This window comes from Neopsephotus bourkii, unplaced genomic scaffold (assembly GCF_033783945.1).
Source record: "Neopsephotus bourkii isolate Nb327-2 ecotype Australia unplaced genomic scaffold, CSIRO-AGI_Nbou_v1 NB_1423, whole genome shotgun sequence".
Classification (NCBI taxonomy): Eukaryota; Metazoa; Chordata; class Aves; order Psittaciformes; family Psittacidae; genus Neopsephotus; species Neopsephotus bourkii.
In genome coordinates, this window is record NW_026901900.1 from 4,128,228 (window position 1) to 4,149,075 (window position 20,848).

General features: G+C 47.5%; 1 protein-coding gene across 1 annotated transcript; it reads right to left on the reverse strand.

Moving 5' to 3' along the window:
- Positions 1-4,880: 4,880 nt before the first annotated feature.
- Positions 4,881-16,424, reverse strand: PHYH (phytanoyl-CoA 2-hydroxylase). The gene is made up of 9 exons (XM_061368124.1): positions 16,274-16,424; positions 13,375-13,430; positions 12,731-12,841; positions 12,447-12,612; positions 11,688-11,769; positions 9,757-9,935; positions 8,868-9,017; positions 7,095-7,226; positions 4,881-5,190 (listed from the first exon to the last, which is right to left on the reverse strand). The coding sequence occupies exons 1-9, from the start codon at positions 16,358-16,360 to the stop codon at positions 5,137-5,139; spliced, it is 1,017 nt and encodes a 338-aa protein (XP_061224108.1). The 5' UTR covers positions 16,361-16,424; the 3' UTR covers positions 4,881-5,136.
- Between the last annotated feature and the right edge of the window lie 4,424 nt (positions 16,425-20,848).

Consider the following 20,848-nt stretch of genomic DNA (forward strand, 5'->3'; position numbering starts at 1 on the left):
GGTTAGAAGGGACTTTAAAGCTCCTCCAGCTCCAACCCCTGCCACAGGCAGGGACACCTTCCACTAGAGCAGGTTGCTCCAAGCCCCTGTGTCCAACCTGGCCTTGAACACTGCCAGGGATGGGGCAGCCACAGCTTCCCTGGGCAATCATATCTTACATACATAGGATAAGACACTGCGGCTTTACCTCCCACTTTGGACAGGTGTGAGGGGCAACTTGTGCATCCCTGGCACCAGGGACCAGGTTGTCCCTCTCTATTGTGGTCCAGGAGCACACAATATGGTCCTCAGCTAGAAGGAGATCAGTGCAAGTTCTGATGCATGGGGTGTTGAGAACTCAGGTTATCTGGAGGATAGGGAATGTGGGTGGCTGCACTGAAAAGACTCCATGCACCTTAGATGTGATATAGCATTGTCCTGGGGATCATCACCTTGGTAATGTGTCCCATGAGCTGCTCCAAAGCTGCAGGTGAAGCACTGGCTCTAAGCACGCTCCTTGCTGACACTCAGTTCTGAGGCCAAATGAGTTTAAATCTCACTCTATGGCACAGTGAGGCCCCAAACATGGTTCTTGGGTCGCAGTTGCTCTACAGAGTGGTTGGGAATGGCATGAACAAACTGAATGAGAACTCAGTGTACCCTGTGTCTGCGCAGAAGCCGGACACCTCAGAGTAGGAACAGCTCAGGTCTGAGCTCTGCTGAACTGCAGAAGGTGATGAAGAGTCAAATCAACCCTGTAAAAACTGGTTAATTAAACTTCCTCCCCCCCATTCCCCTTGTATGAAGTAAGACTTTGATCACCAGCACCCGAAGCCAAAGCCAGGATTCGAAATCCTTCCTTTGGCACCTATTCAAGTGTCTTCCCATCAAAGCTCTGAGCTCGCAGCCACAGTCAGCAAGGTCAGGAGTCAGCCTGGATTTGACATCTCTGAACTATCAGTCTGGAAAACAGCACAAAAACTCCAAACAAAGGATCTCCTCTGTATTTATGGTCTTCTACTGAAAGCTCCAGGAAGAGCTTGTTTTGAGCACATGTGAAATGTCAAGCCTAAAGAATGTGTCTTAAACAGTGGGGTTTCATGCAAGTGCAAGTGCTAAATAAGCAGCTGAATCGGGGGGCTGATGATTTCATGTGTATTTTTGCATGCTGCTTATTAAAAACCAAATACTTGCGGGACAGCTAACATGGTGCAGAGACCTAAACTGGAGAAACACACCTGCACAACCTGCTCTAGTGTGAGATGTCCCTGCCCATGGCAGGGGGTTGGAACTGGATGAGCTTTAAGGTCCCTTCCAACCCAAACCAGCCTGGGATTCTACAGTTAAATTAGTTGTAAAGAATATTTTAGGTGTAACATGTGGTTTGATATAACAGCACTTCAGTTTAGGAGGCACACACGCACCTCCCAGTGTGTGAGCCTGAACATCTATTTGCAAACCAGGCAGTAAGAAATGTGTCCCATTGAGCCAGGGCTAAACTAAACCATACTGTGCCCAAAATGACTTCAGATATGTTCAGATTTGCATTCAATTTAATTCAATTTTTCTAAAAGGGTAAGTGCTGCTTCAGTTAAATGTGCAGCACTTGGGCATACCAACAACTTGTGTATGTCTGTATCCCTGGAGCTCTGCTTACCAGGATCTGGAAGGCTATTTATAAGCATCATCTACATGGCCACTGTGCTTGGCCCTGTGAAGCATTCAACAGCTTTGAGGATCTGCAGAGGAAAAAACAATAGGAAAGAAAATGTGGTTTATGCAACACATTGCAAGTAAAAAGAGCTTGCTCATGAGGATGGACCTACTATCAGCAGTTTTAACCAGAGTAAAAACCAAGCACAGGCAAACCACCTACAGGTGCTGTCACAGGAGCGATGCTCACCACAGAATCCCTTGTCTGATGGAAACAGCTTGATACTTTGGGACTGCAATAATCACTGAGGGATGGGCAGTGGTTTTGGGCTCCTGCACTTGCTCTCCATGGGGCTGCAGTGCGCTGGGAAACAAAAAAGCGACCTGGTGAATCATTGCTTTTTGCCTCCTCCCCTGCCCGCTGCCACGGTGGGAATTCAAAGGGAGTCTGAACCTGAAGGCTGATGTGACCTTGCAGCTTTCCTGTGGCCACAGCTCCCTCTGCAGTCACCTGCCTGACATAGACTCACAGAATGGTTTGGGTTGGGAAGAACCGTGAGATCACCCACTTCCAACCCCGCTGCCATGGGCAGGGACACCTCCCGCTAACCCATGTCACCCAAGGCTCTGTCCAACCTGGCCTTGAACACTGCCAGGGATGGAGCATTTTATCACTTCTCACCTGCACCGAGCTGCAGCAAACCGAACTGTGGAGACAGTGTTCTCACAGGAGAACGGGTCATTGGTACATAAACCCTGACAGATGACAGCAAGGCCTGAACTCAAGTTACCCAGGCTGCAGGGCCTAACCTTAGGTTGCTAAAGGACGGGTACATGCAGTAGAGCAAGAAACTCGGCGTTTACTCAAGGTTAACAGAATGTGGGAGCAGGATGGCGAAACTGCAAAATGGGTGTAAAGGATAAGCTTTCCGCTAGCCTGTCATCTGCTTCAAGAATGTGCGGTTAGCACTTTTCAGCCAATCAGAATCTATATTGGTTACATCAGCTATACAAGCTATTGGTTACATACACTATACAAGCTATTGATGTGTGTGAATAAATATGGCAATCGCTTGATCACATTGATCGTCTCTGCTTTTGTCCGTAGCTCCCGTGTCAACACCAAACCCTAAGAGATATACAGTTGTGGTTTGGGTTTTTGCCTGCAAAGCCAAGTGCTGGAGGCTGAGATGAGTTTCTAGCTGTGAATCCCCACTGGTGGGACACGTGCTTTGGAAACCTGTGACTGCAGGATCTCTGCTGGCTGCGATGGATGGGAACAGGGACAAGAAAGCACTTACCAGGTAGATCCTTTACATGTCCATTTACATGGACTGATGAAGCATCCTTTGGACTCCATCCTTTACTCTAATGTCCTGTGCAGAAGTGCTTGTAGATCCTTGCTCTTCCAGGGACACAGTCCTGCACCAATGAGCAAGTGGCTTTACTGAGAAGCAGCTAAGAAGCTGCTGGATGTGGCTCTGCCCACGGTCATCTCACAAAGCAGGGATCAGGCTCCTTGGCATTGACAGGATGCACCAAGCTGGCCTTGCACACAGTTGGAAAGAGCTTGCCCAAGCTTAATCCTCTCTAGGCTCTGGAGTACTTTGACCTGTTGTTATAGGAGGGAGTGAGGACTTGAGTCTCTCATCAAGTGGGACAACTGCTGAGCTTAGATGCTCTGTGAGGTCTTTGATGGGTTTGTTCTTCTGAAAGAGGAAATTTAAGCCTAAATCCATAGGCGGAGCTGCACAAACTTCTAAAACAAAGGTAAAGGTCTTCCTTTCCTTCCCTCTCCCAGCCATAGGAAGAGAATCACAGGATCATAGGATCAGCTGATCAGCTAGGTTGGGAAAGACCTTTATGATCACAAAGTCCAGCCATAAGCATTCTGGAAGCTGTGCATCTGATGGACACGTGTAGCTCTTCTCTGTGGTCACAGCTCCCCCTGCAGTCAGCTGCACCGGTAACATCAGGCAGGGAGGTCTCCACAAGCCCCGTGTTGTGAACCAGACAGGATACTCTTTAGTCCTCACAGAGCTCCCAAGGAGAGCACCAGCTAGGCTTTGAACTCAGCAAAGGCAGCAGAGGAGCCTCCAACTCACTGCAGATCATCCACTTAAGCCTATGCAGCAAGCAGCGACACGGCTGAGAAGGTCTGAGTCTGGAGGGGCACCACAGCACATCCCACAGTTACATAGAGGGCGCGTGGCAAGGGACGCAGGAACCAGGATACTCAAGATCACCCAGTGAGCAGGGCTGGGGGGGGCTGTCCTAAAGTCTCCCCCTCATCAGACTTCTCAGTGTTGGGGTCAAACCAGAGGTTACTGAGAGGCTGTGTCTGATTCCAGGTGAGGACCACAGCCCAGACACCTCACCCCCTCACCTAGAGGTTAGGACCAACACAGGATAACAGAAGGAGCCTTAGGAGCCCATCAGTGCAGCCACTGGTGCTGTTCTGGCACCTTTTTCAGGTGGGTAGTGTAAAAGAGGGCTTACATTTTGCCCTGGGGTATTCAATGACGCACCCACTGAGCAGCAGAAACGACACAACACAGCCCTGGATCAAGGTTTGCTCTGATTTAATCTGTATTCCAGAGAACAGACTCTGAAAGCAAAAGAGTCTTTCAGAACGCAAGAAAAAACATTGTCAAAGGTGAGAGGATCACGTCAGTGTGCATCACCCCACCCCAAATCCACTGCATCCCGAGCAGCATCCAACCACCTCCACAACCTGGCAGCACCAAAAGGCACCTTTTCCCAGGCTCACAGGACTCCCCCCTCATTTCCACAGCTTGGGATCCATGGTAAGGCCAACACGGGGATGGTTTGCTGATCCAGTAATTCCCAACCCTGTGAGTCACATACTTCACTTGTGCCAGCACTGCTTGGTAAGAGGCAATGCCAACACTAGGTCACATTTGAGGAACCCTACCAGCAACCAAGCTGCAGCCCATCAATCCCATTTTTCTATGGGAGTGGTTGCTGCTTCCCCTTTATCCAGTTCCTTACATGGTTGATTCTGCTGGTACAAATATGCCCATGTCCATCAGCTGTACCAATACCTTCCCATGTGAGCTCATACTGAGGGCTTGTATGAAACTGATTCATTTTACTTTTGCATAGAAAAGGAAGTTGGAAATGCTGGAAATTCTTGCATAAAATCTTCCGTTAATCTAGCATCATTCCACAGGGATGTCAGTGAGAAACTTCTAAGAACAAGAATAAGCACATCAAGGAAATCAAGGTGCTATTTCAAGACCTTAATTCTTTGATTCTCTAAGATACCCACAGCAAATCCAGTTTTCTAGGTTAGGTTTCCTTTGACATCAGCTCTTCAACCTCAGTGCAATTACTTCATATTAGCATACAATGATTTTGTGATGCAGCTTTTGGCTAAGTTACCAATCCAGAGGTCAACAAAGCACAGGCAGGGTCTGCACCCTCCGATCAGAGAAGCTCATTCTCAGGCCCATGGTCTCCATCCTGCTCTTCAGGGGTTTTCTACAGATTAATTCTTTCCCCTTGCACAAGCCGTGCTCGGATGTTCCAAATATCCTTTAAAACAAAAATGGGACAAAGCAGAAAACCTTAAGGGCCAGCAGAAACGATGACCAGGATTCCAGGGTACAGACATGGAAATAGATACATATAGATACAGCTGCCTATCCATAGAAACACCAGAACATTCACTGAATAGCATTCCAAATCCTAAATATCAAGAACAAAAACACAGTAAGGAAGAGGTGCAATCTCCACCCCAAAGCGACAGCTTGTTTGCAAGGTTGTTGGATGGCAAGATGCCCATGGTTCAATGCTGGAGGGGGTCAGCAGAGGAAACATGAGCAGCACAGAGAACATCACCACTGCAGAAGTCACAGAGCCTTCTTTGCGAGCCTTTGGGTGGCCAGAAAAGCTCCCAGCTGACTACACCTTGCATACTGCTGCCCGTGATAGTCTTTGTGCAGCAGGAATCAAGTAACGGGTATGAACGCAAGCCCTCAGCTAGAAGTCAGGTGCTGGGCAGGCACTGCTGTAAAGCAGAGACCACTGCTATTTGCTTCATGGTGATAAATGTTGGGCAAGCTCCTACCTCAGTTTTTCTGGGTGAGGATTACCTAGTTCTTATCATTAGCCTTTTGAAGGTGAAATGTAAGAGCTATGGAGCTCTCCTATGGGAAAAAGCTCCACGTGTGGTGAAGAGGTTAAAGCTACATGAACACAGACTCATCTGAGGCTTGAATGGGCACAATGGCATTTCTACTCATTAGAAGGCAAGAGCCTCACTGCGCTCACTTTGAGTTTCACTGCATACCCAAATAGCTCTAGGAATCCAAAGCCAAGCAAGGTGTAACTTTACAGACAATGTGTAAGAACAGGATTGCAAAAGACAGCTGGACACCCCACCAGACCCAGGCGCAGCATGGGGAAAACCAAAACACAACAATCCCCAAAGGAGAGTCTCCTCCAGAATGCTCTTGATATTGGAATAGCTGTAAAATACGTACATTCAAAAGGAAAATCACTGCCTATCACTTCCAGACTTCACTGCCTCGACACCAGCTGTGCCTGTGTTTGGGAACTGCTGTGGATGAAGAAATACAGCACATTTCCCCTGCAGTAACAAAGTTTATTGTGCTTTCAGTCGCTGAATCCCTGAAGAATTGAGCTTTGCTCTCCATTTCACACAGTGGTTTCAGTTTTTCACCACAAGTCCATTACCCCACATTTAGTTTTCTTCTGAGGCAGATGTATGCTGCTGTGAACATACCTGCTGTAGCCTCCAGTGTAAACAACTGACTGGGGATGATGTTTAACCAAACAAATCTGGTCTGCTCTTGCAGTCAGATGTGGCTACTTGATTTAAAGGGAAAATCTGCCATTTGGAGGGGAAACTGTAACAACTGTGGCTATAGAAGCTGTGGATGAGCACTGAGTTTATTGCACCTTCTTATACTTGAAATTTCAGGGCAAGAGATGATCACATCTTCCTATTACATCGTGCAGTCCAAGTATAATTGCAGGGAGTACTGGTTCAGACAACTGTGAACAAGGAGATGCACTGAAGGGCAGAGCTTGCATGGACTTCATCCTATTGCTGCCTTGCCATTTTAGCCCACCACATTGCACCAGGAGAAAGCCAGACCCCCTCCAATGCTCTAAGAAGGGCACCTGAGGAGCATCAGAACTGAACCATCACAAGAGCGGTCTGCAGCTCCTCATCACTTATGCTACAACATCAGTCTCAGCCACATAACAAAGTGCTGATCTCAACTCCACCAGCTCAGCCAGCACTGGAAGGGATCCAGGCATGCTCATAAACCCCACTGTGACAAGCAGAGCTGGAGTACGAACTTCTAGAGCTCAATGGATGTGAAGGGGCTGCCCAGAGAGCAAGGCCACTTCTCCACCATAGCGAGAAGCAGCCTTATGAGCAGAAAAGACATAAAGCCAATTCTTACCCTGAGTTCTGCAGAAGTCATGTTGTACTTCTTGCGAACCATTTCTGCCAGTTCTTTCTCCAGGTGCTCTTGGGTTGTGTTCTTGACATCAATGTAGTAGCACTCGGAGCTGGCGAAGTGGCAGCTTATGCTCTGTGTGAGGAAACTGGGCATCACTCACTACCACATCAATTATGAACGACTGGTGGAAGCAAACCTCATGCATCCCAGGTCATGGACACCTCACCCCTTATCATGTCAGCAAATTCCTCCTTTCTGAGCAGTCCTGCTCTCCTGAGGGTTTTCCCTTGGAGAAATACTCTTGGTGGGGAAATAACCCTGCTTACTGACATGCTCCTCTTCCTTTCCTTCTCTCCCAAACATTCCTCCAGCATGAACTGTACTACTCGATCCAAGGGTGTGCATTGATAAGACATGGGGGAATGGCTTTAACCTGCCAGAGGGGACACTGAGATGAGCTCTTAGGCAGAAGCTCTTCCCTGTGAGGGTGCTGAGGCGCTGGCACAGGGTGTCCAGAGAAGCTGTGGCTGCCCCATCCCTGGCAGTGTTCAAGGCCAGGTTGGACACAGGGGCTTGGAGCAACCTGCTCTAGTGGAAGGTGTCCCTGTCTGTGGCAGGGGTTGGAGCTGGAGGAGCTTTAAGGTCCCTTCCAAACCAAAGCAGTCTGGGATTCTGTGAGTATCAGCAACCAGAGTCAGGGCTGGAGCAGATCTGTGTGTGCCCAGTGAGGGTGCTTACTTTCTGCACCCAGACAATCACATCAACCACTTCATTTTGTGATTAGCTCTTGCTTAAGCAGAGTCCAGAGGAAATAAATAAATAGAAATGCCCCACTGGAAAAGCTCTCATTATATGAGCTGAGCCAGCTGCAGGTGAGATCATGCCAGATCTCAGAGGGAGCTGGACCATAACCTGTCTCAGAGAGCTCCAGGATACTTACTGATCTGCCCCAAAAGCAGACAAATGCTGGGATTTGGCACAGTTACAGGGAAGCTTTTTTGTTTCTGCAGGATATTAAACAGGACTATTGTTCCACTGGCTGGGAAAGAGCCAGCAGATGAGACTCCCTACGTGAGGTTCTCTCTACTTGCAGTATTGCAGAAGGAAGGAATTCCACATCAGCAAACTTCTACAGGAGCTAAAGGAATGGGCCATCTAAGCAGTCAACACAGGCAAAACCAAAAAACAGAGCAGCCCATGCTGCAGTTCTGGGGCTGGGGGGGAAACATCTGTGTTGCTACTAGTGGCTGCAGTAGAGGCTACAGTTCCCTAATGTGCCTGGATGAATCCACTTCTGATGAAGGATCAGGCCTCCCAAGGAGGGCACTTTTGCCTGTTTCAGTTAAATGATCATGATGCAATACAAATAGATGGTGTGGGATCAAATCTTAAATAGGAAAATGGATTGTGTTATCGTATAAATCAGTATTATATATTGGATGATGGAGGGTCCTGCTATCCAGAGAGGCGATACCAAGCAGGCAGGGAAATAAAGTCAGAGAAGTCCCTGATATCTGGGACAACTAAAAGGGAACTATTGGAAAAGCAAATACAGGAAGCCATGCTTCAAACACAGATTCTACATTCAATTTCTACTCCTGTCCTGTTTTCCTCAAGCAGCACCGCAGTATGCACTTATCCCAAAAGACATAAACATAAGAGTGTGTAAAAGTGTATCAGTAAGATAAAAACTCATCTAAAAACCATCCACATACTCATGAGCTTATTAAAAATCAGATATATCCCAAGCTCTATCAAGAGATGTTTTCCTACCTTTCGGAAACCTGTTGTCTTGTTTACCCCAGAGCCATGGATGAGCAGGGGGTGGAAGAACACCGTGTCTCCCTTCTCCATGACAAGGTGAACCCTGGGAATCTTCTCATCCTCATCAAGCAGCCCATGGAAAAGTTTGTTCCCTGTACCCTAGAAAAGAAGGCTGAGTTGAAATCACCCAGTTAAGATCACAGTGAGTGCCAGTTCTCAGTGCAAGGAGCAGCCACTGCTCTGCCTTCCTCTGGGCAGTGCCCACCTAAGAGCCTGCCCACTTGCCTACAAGTCTTCCTACTTCAAGCCTGGGATACAGCAAAATAACACTTTCTGTGTCTGAAGCTGGATTCAGACAACTAAGAGCATTTATTGGCTGGAGAGAACAGAGAAGAGTCCCATAAGTATGGCCTAATGCCACTGCTGGGCTCCAGACTTCTGCTTTAAATATAACCATGACCAACACCAGGCCAGGTCAGGAAACACCCATTCTTAGGAGGAAGATCACAGAATCCTAGAATAGCTGCAAAGAATCAAGATGCTGCTTTGTATGTAATTGCATCCAGTTGTTCACTACCCAATTTCTCCTCTTTAGGATCATGCACGTGCTCACCAAGCAGCAGTTCACAGGAGGATAGAGTCCTCAGACTTGTGTGTGTCTATGCCATTATGCCGTGACACACACACAGGTGGGAGCAGAAGCAAAACTACCCAGGTTACATGGAGTGATGCCAACCAAGCAAGTTGCTCCCAAAGCAACAAGTCAGTGTTTGCATAAAGAGAAGATCCATCACTGAAAACCCCAGCTTTGACCATCACCCCTCCATGGTGATGAGACGAGGGGGAGCTCTCCCATCCCCTCATGCACACCTTCCCCAAGCCCCCTGTGCTGCTCTACCTGCTTCGGATAGCCATGAGGCTTCAGGGGCATCTTGTGTGTCCCTGGCTGCACCACCAGGCAGCCATTGTTCTGGTCAGCCCTCTCCATGGCGGTCCAGGAGCACACGATGCGGGCTGCAGGCCGGAAGGGGAAGTAGTGCAAGTCCTGATGCATGGGGTGGAGAAAAGTCTGTTTATCTGCAACACAGGTTCAAACCCTTTAACCTCATCAAACATGACACAGCCTTTTCCTTCCCATTAAACCATTGTTGTAATGTGTCCTAAGAAACTGCTGCTTGACACTGGAGAGCCTTTGTGTACTCAGTGTCTACACCAGCACACCATGCATGCCAAATGTGTCAGCTTAAACCGATCCTAAGGACAAGGAGCACAGTAGCAGCTCTTGGGAGAGCAATGAGGACACAGTGAATGCCAGGAGGCTGCATGATCCCAGAGGAGACTCCTTTTGCTGGCCATCATCACCATCCCCTGCCAAGTTTTCACCATTCCCTTTGGCTGCTCCCCAGCTGTGTGAACTTTAACCAGCACAGCATTGCACAAAACTTTCCAGTACAAAGACTTCCAAAGAGCTGTTGCTGTCTGCAGTCACTTGATCTATGGCTGTGTTGCAAGCGGAACCACCCCAGCTTTTGCTGCACCCAATACATATTTATTTAGCCTTCATTTAAGAAAATAAATCTCCATTTATAGACTGCAGCCTCCCCAGACAGTCTACCAGCAATCCATTAACCTTTGCTCTAGAGGTTTTGTTTCCTAAAGTCTAAACAAGCATAAATATTTGTGAAAGTCTTTTTATTACTTCTTTTCCCTCTATGGAAATGGAAACATCATCCACACCAAAACAGCCTTTTATAGCTATTATTTATGGATTTATTTTGCCATTGAGTTTGCTGCTCAAATAGATATAGTGAGGATGTTTCCACTGGCCTTATCTGCCTCAAAAACTCTCCTGAGATCTGCACCTCTCCTAAAGTGCTCCTCAAAGATACTGGATGGAGACCTTGCCACTATGGAGCAGCTTCTCTTCTCTTGTCCATTAATTCTTTGCTTTTACATTAAAAACCCATGGTCTTCTGTTGAATTTCCAAGCCAAAATGACAGAGCTTTCTGTGAGGCATTTAAGATGCCAAGTGGAGATGACGTGAACAAGTCACTGTTTTAATAACTCAAGTGTTATGTATCTGCTCAGAAGCTGCACACATGAGAAGAAACACCTTAAGAGTAATAACCTGAGGCTCAGGTCTCAACTTTGCTAAACCAAAGCAGCTTATGCAGAGTCAAAGCTCTTTTGAAGAACTGTAACATGGTCAGTCCGGTTTTCTTCCTCTCCCTGCCCACCACCCCTGCATGAATGATGATCTGTTTTCAGCAGCATGAGCTTGGCTTCAAGTTCCTTTGTTTGGCACCTATTCAGGTATCTTCCTATCGAAGTGCTGAACTTGCACCCGCTGTCAGAGAGACCAGGAGCATACAAACTCCAAGCAAAGGATGATCTCTGTAGTTATCTCTATTTACCAAGGTCACAGGAGCTCTCATTTTCAACACATTTGAAAATGTTAATGAAAAGTTAGTAAGTTCATAAGCTTAAAAACCATGTCATGTTTTAAACCCTGAGCCAGCTGTGCTTACATAAGGGACAACAGGGAGCTTACTCGCTCACTTTGAACATGTGAGTGTTTAAAGACATCCAAGACAACCACCATCTTCTGCAAACATCCACTGAACATTGAAAGACAAGACACTTCATCTCATTAAGCCATGGTTAAAAGAAAACAATTAACAAAGTGGCTTTATAAATATTCAGTTACTTGGTTTTGCTTTGTCTCGTTTATTTTTTTCAAACAGCTTTTCTAAACCACTAAGTTAAATCTTAGCTGGGTAGACAGCACACTAGTGTCTCTATTTTCCTCTTATCCAAGTTTTCCTTACCAGAATCTGGAAGTTTATTTATAAGCATGGTGTGCATTGCCATGATGTTTGGTCCTGTGAAGCACTCAACATACTTGAGGACCTACAGGGAAGAAAATATTAAGAATACAGATATTAGAAGCATGAAGACAAGAGGAAAAATTGCTGAGGAAGCACTGGGACCTGGATGTTTAAGGACTAGGGTACAGAAGGAGGTTGGGATGGAGGGCTGCAGGACAGGAGGCAGAATCAGGCGTAACACACAAATGGGCTTGGTGGTAGGAGATGGTGCAGGAGGCTGCTGGGTGGGGGCTTGAAGAGATGGGGAGGGTCATACTTCCACAAAGCTACTGTGGCTGTCTGCCACATGAGCATTAGCTGCAAAGCTGGACCTGCCCAGAGAGCCGGTGAATTGCCTGGATAAAAGACATTCAGAAAGTGCTGCTGGTCTGTCCATAGACCAGCATGGTTTGGGCTGTCACATTCCTGACTGTTTCTGCAACACGTGAGCTGAGGAGCACTGCTTTACATATGCCCTGACCACAGTCCACCCATGCTGTGATCATGCAGAACACTCTTAAAAGATGAAATGATATTCCTTCCTTAGAAGGGACATAAATGGGCTCTAAGGGATAAAGGATATAGCTTTAGCGGAACCAAAATCAGCTTCTTCACACAGGCATTAGAATATAGATACATACATATCTATACATACATTAGAATATAGATACATGGCTCTTCCACCACCCCCCCCTTTTTGCAGTTACTCTTTAGTTTTACCTCTGGCAGAGTACAGTATCTGAACAATTCTTCATCCTCCTGGAAGTCCTGCACTTTATTAACCACTTTTTCAGACTGACCATACTGGGATCTCAAGGACTCATCTTTCATAATCATAGCTCCTGGTGGATTCACCTCCCTTCTACAAATCCTCATGAACTCCTTCCTGCAAAGCAGAGGGAATGCCCATGATGGGACAGTCCAGCTTCTTTCAGCTTCCCAGAGCTCCCTCCGGATGCTGCTGCACTCAGGAACCCACAGCACCTTCAGTGAGTGCCCCGTACCTGAAGCGCTCAATGTCTTCATCAGAAACAAGCTTCTTAATGAGCAGATACCCATTGTCTTCATAGAACTGCCTCTGCTCTGTGGTGAGGATGTCATTGTCCAGGGTATAGCTGAGACACAGAGGAGAAACACATTAGTAGGGCAGAACAGGAGCAACGATGGTGAGACCTGGCAGGAAGATGGTGACATCTGGGGGATTAGAAGCTGAAGGGGGGAATCAGTGGGAAACTCTTCACATCTTCATGTTGACCTCAGCTCTGCAGGCCTGCAGCATTCCCTGTGCTCTAGCACGGTGTGTCCATGGTTGTGCAGCATCTCTGCACAAAGCCTCCTGCCACGTCTGTGACAGGATTCAAAGCATCCCCTGTGTGCCCTCCCAAAGCTGAGCTCGGTCCTCAGCAGCCTTTACTCTCAACAGAGATTCTGAAGCACATGGGAACAGCCTCTGGAGTCACATTGTCCATGCAGACATTTTCAAGACAAATGGCTGAGCTTCTTCATTAAACAAAGGAGATTATACCCCTGCAACACATAAAAGGCTACACAATGTCTGGTGATCAACACGTGTGCTGGCATGGAAAAAAGGATTGAGTTCTACAGGTTATATTTCTTTTTAATCTCTACAAAGGAAGATTCAGCTTACCAAAACCTCCCCGGTTCAGTAACTGCACTCACTTGGGCTGAAGTAGGAACACTTGTCTGGGACGGAAATTAAGGAATATACATTCAAGAACTACAGAGCAGAAAACCAGCTACACACGCATCCTGAATCCTGCAGTGCATTAAGATGAGTGCTGTGCTGGACATGCAGTTCATGCTCTTGTCTATTTTGCTTCTACAACAGTCTTTCCCACCTTTGGAGTAGCAGGTCTGGCAGAGAAGCATAAAGTAACAGCATGGAAGTCTTGTCCACACATAAAGAAAAGTCAGTATAAAATGCCTGAAACTCCAGAGTACTCCACATGCCAAGACACCCAATGAGATGCTCAGTGGAGATGTTTACCTGCCCAATTCCCCTCCCTATGCTCCAGAGAGCAGCCAGACCTACCCAAAACCTGTACTGCCTGCCTCTGCATCTCTCCCCTCCTAACACCAGAGCCAGAAGCCATGTGGGGTGAACCTGGGACTTCACATTCCTATGGGGTGGTGCAAAACCTCACCTTCACTTACTGCAGAGATTAGGTCCTCCCAGACTTGACACAGACAGCACCAAGAGGAGAGCTATGGGCTTGTCATGCCCCTCAATTAATTTCAACATGTTTTAAATACACACAGGCGTGTTCTCCTATGCAAAGAGAGGTGTTCTCCTTGACAGAGCAATTAAATCCCACTTGTTAATGAAGCCTCACAAGAGTTTTGTGCATGGGGTTGAAGCATCGCCCAGGAACAAGGACAAAAAAAGAGCATTTTCATGCATGCATATGCTTGGTTTTATGTAAACCAAAGACTTTCCTCTACTGCTCACCACTACCTTTTAAATGTGCCATAAATCAGGCATGCTTCTGGAACAGGTGTCATCACAACAGTTGTGTCTGTGGTTCCTACCTCAGGAAGCTTAAACGTTGGCTGGTCAGGAGTCACATACAGTGGGAGAAGAAACACAACACGTGTAGCAAAAATGATGAGCTAGAGGGAGGAAAAACTGCTGACAACTGGATGGAAGAGAGTGGGAAGGAAGAGGACACAGGGACACAAGGTGGAAACCACCACAGCAAGTCCCAGAGCAAGGGATTCCCCAACTTAGGGCACTGCTGCTCCACACACCATATTCCAGGTCCAGTTTCAGTGCAAACAGATCTCCTGGCCTGGCCTGGGACTCATGGGATTCAGGCTCCTAAATGTCCACAGGCAGGAGGTGGAGACACAGGAACTGGTTGAACTCCAGCTGTGGTTCAGCCTCCACCTCCCTGAAGAGGGATACAACAGACAAGTCCACCAAGGGCTGGGCTCCATTGAACACCTTACTCCTGGCCTTTGCAGCACCTCTTCCTTTCACTGGTTTTGCTCTTGCCATCTTACAACACTCAAAGGATAAGTTTGGGTTGCTTGGACAACTGAAAACAAGAGGTACACAGACTGGGAAGGAGCTACCACCTCTGGCAGCTCATTCTGCTAAAGACAAAACCAGTGCCCTGATGTAACATGTATCACAATCACAGAATCGTAGACAGGTTTAGGTTGGAAAGGACCTTCAGATCATCCAGTTCCAACCCCCCTGCTATGGGCAGGGACACCTCACACTAAACCATGCCACCCAAGGCTCCGTCCAACCTGGCCCTGGACACTGCCAGGGATGGAGCATTCACAACTTCATTAGGCAACCCATTCCAGTGCCTCACCACCCTTACAGTAAAGAACTTCCTCCTTATATCCAATCTAAACTTCCCCTGTTCAAGTCATGTCAAATAAACCTATTCTTATTAGATTCTATCATTTACTTTATCCACATGCCTTTCTTGCTCCAGCCCAGCTTAGTTCTGTTTTTGTCCAAATCTCTTTACATCAGGACCACTGCAGCTGGATTTAAAGCCAAAACACCTTGTGCAGTGCCTCTCCTTTACAACAAGGCTGTCTGGTACTTAGTTCCCAGCTGGGGTTAAACCATAACATTTTCCTTCATTTATTTCCGATGTTCTGCTCCCACCTGCACCTTTGCCTTACAGCAGTCTGAGTCACTGCCACCCATCTGTCTTCTTAGTTTTCAATAGCTCTGACGACTCCTACATCCTGTTTGATCACATCCTTTTTGCCCATTTAGTGTAATTCATATGAAACTTGTCAGCACTCAGCTCTCACTGAGAATCAGGAGCATTTAAACATATCTTATGTTTTTAAAAATCAAGATTTAAGGAAACAACTTTAAAAACACCAGCACACAGGCCTTGTTTAACTTGTGGACACTTGGGGCAGATCAACATGAAAACTTGTTTCTGCTCTGGTTTCCTTTCTCTGGTCTATCATAAAGCTGCCAGTCTCCAGCACTTCCACCCCATTTCCCATTCACAAAGCAAACCCTGATGTTTCTCCTGCTGCTGAGCTACCAGTCAAGCCCGTACCTCCCAACAAAGGCTGAGGCTTGCTGTTCAGCTGCTAAGCCTTGCAGAGTCTATCACCCCCAAACCTCCAAGAATCCTCTGCAGGAAAGCCCCCTGCTCCATGCTGGTGGATATGTGCCATGGGAGGTTCATCAGACGCAATTCCCAGCACCCAGCCGGTTGCAGGGCTGAAGCTCAAAGAGGAGGTTTTTCGAATGGGACGGGTGCTGAACCCAAAGCACCTGTCAGGGGTGACCAGGAAGCGCTGCCCTAGCGCATCCCTGCTTGCTGAGGGGTTGTGTGGGACATGGCCCCCCCGCACGTCACCACCCTATAACCATAGGGTAAGTGGCGTCTCCTTCCTAGGCAGGCTGTCCTTGAAGGACAAACCACCACAGAACCCCTCCCCGCACACACAAGCAAGGTGCTGGGAGTCACTGGGGCTGTGGACGTAAAGCCCTGACCCCCACAGGCCCACCCTCCCCGCTCCCACAGCATAAAGGATACAGGAGCAGGGGCTGCTCCCACCCGCGGGGAGAGGTGCCGGAGGATGGCATCCAGCCGAGCCGCCGACCGCTTCCCGACCTGCTCCATCGCGCCGGCGCTGCCCGAGCTCGGTGCCCCCCTCACCTCACGAGCGCAGCCGGGCAGCCGCAGGGCCCTGTAGGTGCCTTTAGCCCCTGCTGCACATGCGCCGGCAGCCGCGCATGCTCAGAGCGCCACGGGAAGCCAGGAGGGGCTGGCAGGGACTGCGGGTGGGAGGGCTTATGGAGGCTGGGGCTACGTGGGGAAGGCTCAGCGCATGCTTTAACACCGGCCAGCCCCTGCCCGTGTTGTTCCCGTTCTCTGCCAGCAGTCCCGGGGGTGGGAGGTTTCCACCAGCACCGTGTGAAGGCGCTCTCATGAGCACAGACCACGGCTGAAGCTCACGTCTCGTATCTCTTTATCTGCTGTCTCTAAGGAAACTGTCAGAGCTTGCCTCATCCCTCCATTAATCATTCTGGGGAGTTGTTTATGGCCCCACTGTCACCCTGATAAGGTGGCAGAGTGCGTTTTGCATTGATGGAGATCTGGAATTAAATCCACATACAGGGTGTTGTGCTGGGTGGCATTTCTGTTCGGCCTTCTGGGACAGCTCTGGTGCTTTCCAGTGGGAAGAGAAGGAGCAAAAGGACTCAGGAGTCACAGTGCACTGGGGAGGAAGCAAAAAAATCTCAGGGGTGGAAAACATGGTGTAAGGAGATTGGGAAGCAGCATAAAAAATGGGGAGCTACAAACAGGCATTGGAAAGAACAAACTGTATAAAGGCTTGGTATTCCTCTGAAGCTGGAATACACTTACAAGTGGCGTATTCAGTGTACACTGTCCTTAGTACACTCTCATCTGCTTTAATTAACTCTACAAGTGCCCTGACTGACACGTGTGAGAATAACATTAAGGGACTGAACACAGCCCCAGGCCCTGCAGCACAGTTCAGAAAATGGTTTTCATCATCTCTGCATGTGTCCCTGTTGCTGCTGCACCACAGAGCCTCACACCTCCTGCCAAGTGGACTTCAGGACCCCTGGGTCATGGTTCAGGCTGGGTTGTGCCACTGGTGTGATGGTCGATTCATCCCCTCCAGCCCTGTGCAAAGCAGATGCTGCTGAAGATGGGGTATCCCCTGATGGAATTTGCTGTCCTGGCCAAGGGGATTCATCTCTGAGCAGGACAGAGCAGGGAGGTGGGGACAGAGGTAACAGCTCTGAGGAGGGTGAAGGTGGGAGGAAGACATTGTGCTGCCTGCTCCACATCCAGACTTGCAGGCTGCTCTCCCAGGAGATGGAGAAGTTGGGGATCTGGATAAAAGAGTAGTGGTAAACTGAGGGCAGCAAATCCAGTAACAAGTACCCTATAATAAGCTGGAGAGCAGCATCAGGACTGGAGGTGAGTTATGCTGAGAATCTGCATTGTTTTGCCAACCCAGTATATGCACATAGATACTCACAGTTTGTTCATAAACCGCTTGCTCCTGAGTGATGCAGCCAGGCCCTGCTCCCAAAGATGCACCACAAAGAGCAAATCCCCTGTTGCTCCAGGCAGTCTGATGATTACAGGGTGTGCACCAGACCTTTACATCACAGATACTTCAGGAAGCATAACTGCATTTTGCAGCAGGTTTTTCTGGAACCCAAGGCCACATGCTGATGTCAGCTGTCAATATACTAAGCTTTGTGTTGATGCTACAGATAAACAGAAGCCAAGGCATGGATAGGAAGTGCTTCTGAACTTAACCTGCATCTTAGAAGTTGATTTCCTTTAAAACGCTGTGGCAAAAGTCCCAATGATTTAAGATGTACTAGAGCAGGCTTACCTACTCTATTTGTGGCAGCTGCCTGGACTGGGGTATGTCTGTATTTATGGCTCCCATAGACAGCAGTTCCATGTATGCTCAGTGGAGTCTCATCCTTGGGGGCTACAACAAAACATGGTCTGTTCACACTGGTGGGACAAACAAGGTGAGGAACCCAGACAAAAACCTCTCAAAACCATTCTGTGTACTCGGAAGTAGCAGCAGTGGCAGGACCCAGCCCTTCACTGCCAACAAAATCAGACCTTTGACTCCAGAGCTATAGGAAAACTCTTAGTCACAGGTAAACAAAGTTATTAAAAGTCAAGTCAAATGCAAGTGAGGGGGGAGGAACCAGAATAACAGTTTTATTACCAAAGTCCTAATTAGAACTGCACTGAAAGGTCTCTTTGTAATTCAGATATATGCTGCAATTGGCTTCACAATCCAACCTGAAAGAGAAACCTCAATAAATCTTCATCTGTTTCAAAAGCCAGGTAAGATTTCTATTCAAAAGATAAAGCAGAACAATATTGCACACACCAGTTCTGACACTGACCTGTTTGCAATGTAGATTATTTCTTCCACTGGTACATGTTTGACAGCATCTTATGCAAAGGTGTCTTTGATATCTGGGAAAAATAAACAAGAAGTGCTTAGTGACTCTGCTGTCCTGATTTAGGAGTTTGAGAACTAAGATGCTTTTATACATAATACACACTTACATAGACGTATATATACATTTTCAAACAAGAGCAGCCTCAAAAAGCTAATCTCTCTGTGCACTGAATACAATTATTCCTTTTTACTTACTGCTGCTCTGGTAATCTTGATAATACTGCTGGTAAGACCTGGTAATACTGGCTTGTGCAGTGTCACTGGACCACCGTGTCACATCAAACCACTAAATAATACAGGATAGCTCCTCCACCTCCACAAGGTGCCCTCACACTCATAAAGACCGTGATCAGACTTCAGTACAACAAAAGACTGATGTCAGGTCTTGCTGGCATCACTTGAGACTGCAGTGCTAAGAACCACACAGTAGCATCAGCGGCACGACGGCTGGTTGTGGTGTAGCCATGTACTCTAAACAGAGAAGTGTGTGGACCCAAACCAGTCCAGAGCAATTTTCCAGTCCATTGGTAAGCTTCACTCAAGTACAGACTGAATCTCATGAACCTGGGAAATGAAACAAGGGAGAGATTTCCTTCATTAAGAAAACTGATGGTGGCATTCATCCTTTTATCAAAATTAATGGCATTGAAGAGGGGCTGTGCCTCTGTGAAATATTTTTACAGCTATGTGTGTTTGCTTCCTGAATTTTATGGAACGTTTTTATACAGCTGTTTTGCATTTGGCTTTTAATGTTTTCTGTTCATTAAATCACAAAACTAATAAAACCTAAATGATTGAGATTTCTCCAGCAGTACAGGAATGGTCCTAATGCACAGTGTTATAATTTAATAAGCATCTCAATTGGCTATTAAAACCCACATTATGATCAGAACTGTAATTCCAAAGATGAGGCCTTTGGAAAACTTAATTTACTGTGGTGGGAAGTGGCAGCTGCTCCAACCCAGCAAAATTAGCTTTTTTCAACTCAGATGCCAGCAAAAACAGATGTAGATGAGACAATAACAACAAAATCCACCACCAACGCACAGGTTCACTTCTCATCACCAGAAGATTCAAAGACTTCTACAGATACATTAGCAGCTGAGAAGAGGCAAAGGAAAGTGCGGACACAATAAAGAACAAAATAGGGGGATGTCGGAACAAAGGACATGGAAAAGGTCAATCGTCTCGATGGCTTCTCTGCCTTCGGCTGTGTTGGCCTGGTCTGTTATTTGGCTTCCCTGTGCTGAGCAGTAGGATTTGGGGCCACACAGCATCACCCACACTGCAGCAGACTAAGCTAGAGACCACTGAAGCAGGCTGGGCATTCTCAAGCCTATGGGACCATGTGGGCTTTATCTGTCGGAGCCAACATGACTGCAAAGCTGCTCTGTCTTCCCTGGCACCAGGAGAGGTTTCTAGTGACTGTCATACCTGTTTTCACAAGGGGGAAAAAGAAGGATCTTTCTCAACGTGTCTCCTAAAAGACAGTCCAGTAAACCCTCCTGGATTTACTGTGTCTATGTTTACCAAGGACAACATGATTTGGAACAGCCAGCACAGATTTACCAAAGCACATTGGGCCTGGCCAGTCTCCTCACCTTCTGTGATGGAATGACTCTGTGGATTAGAGTAGGGCAACAAGCAGCCTGCATCTTGACCTTGGGAAGGCTTCTTGGGACAGAAAGGGCTGTGATGAGCAATATAAAGTGCACTTGGCTACAAGTTGTATCTCTCAGGATACAGTAGCAGAACTGATGCTGGTTTACATCTCTGTTACTGACCTGGACAAGAATGAATCCTCAGGAAGCTGGGGGAGCCATCCTGATGGCTGGAGGGATCTCAGCAGAAATCCCTGAAAGTTCAGCAGAGTGCTGTACCTGGCATGGAATAACTCTGTGCTGCAGGACAAGCTGGGTCCTGCCTGCCTCCAAAGCTGTTTTGTAAGAAAGGACTCAATGGACAAGTTGAAAATGAGCAAGTGGTGTGTGCTTGTGATGAAAAGGGCTGTCTGTGTGTTGGGCTGCATGGACAAGAGTGTGGCCAGAGTGTCAAGGGAAGTGGTTCTTCCCTCCTATAAGGCAGTTTGTGCAATTACATCTGGTCTAGTTTTGGGCTCCCCAGCACACTGACAT

What these genes read in the sequence shown, in the direction of transcription:
- PHYH (XM_061368124.1), bottom strand. Translation starts at nt 16,360, where the DNA reads ATGGAGCAGGTCGGGAAGCGGTCGGCGGCTCGGCTGGATGCCATCCTC. An exon ending in GAAGACATTGAGCGCTTCAG is followed by an intron (nt 12,613 to 12,730) that starts GTACGGGGCACT and finishes TCTGCTTTGCAG; the next exon opens with GAAGGAGTTCATGAGGATTT. An exon ending in GATACTGTACTCTGCCAGAG is followed by an intron (nt 11,770 to 12,446) that starts GTAAAACTAAAG and finishes TCTTCCCTGTAG; the next exon opens with GTCCTCAAGTATGTTGAGTG.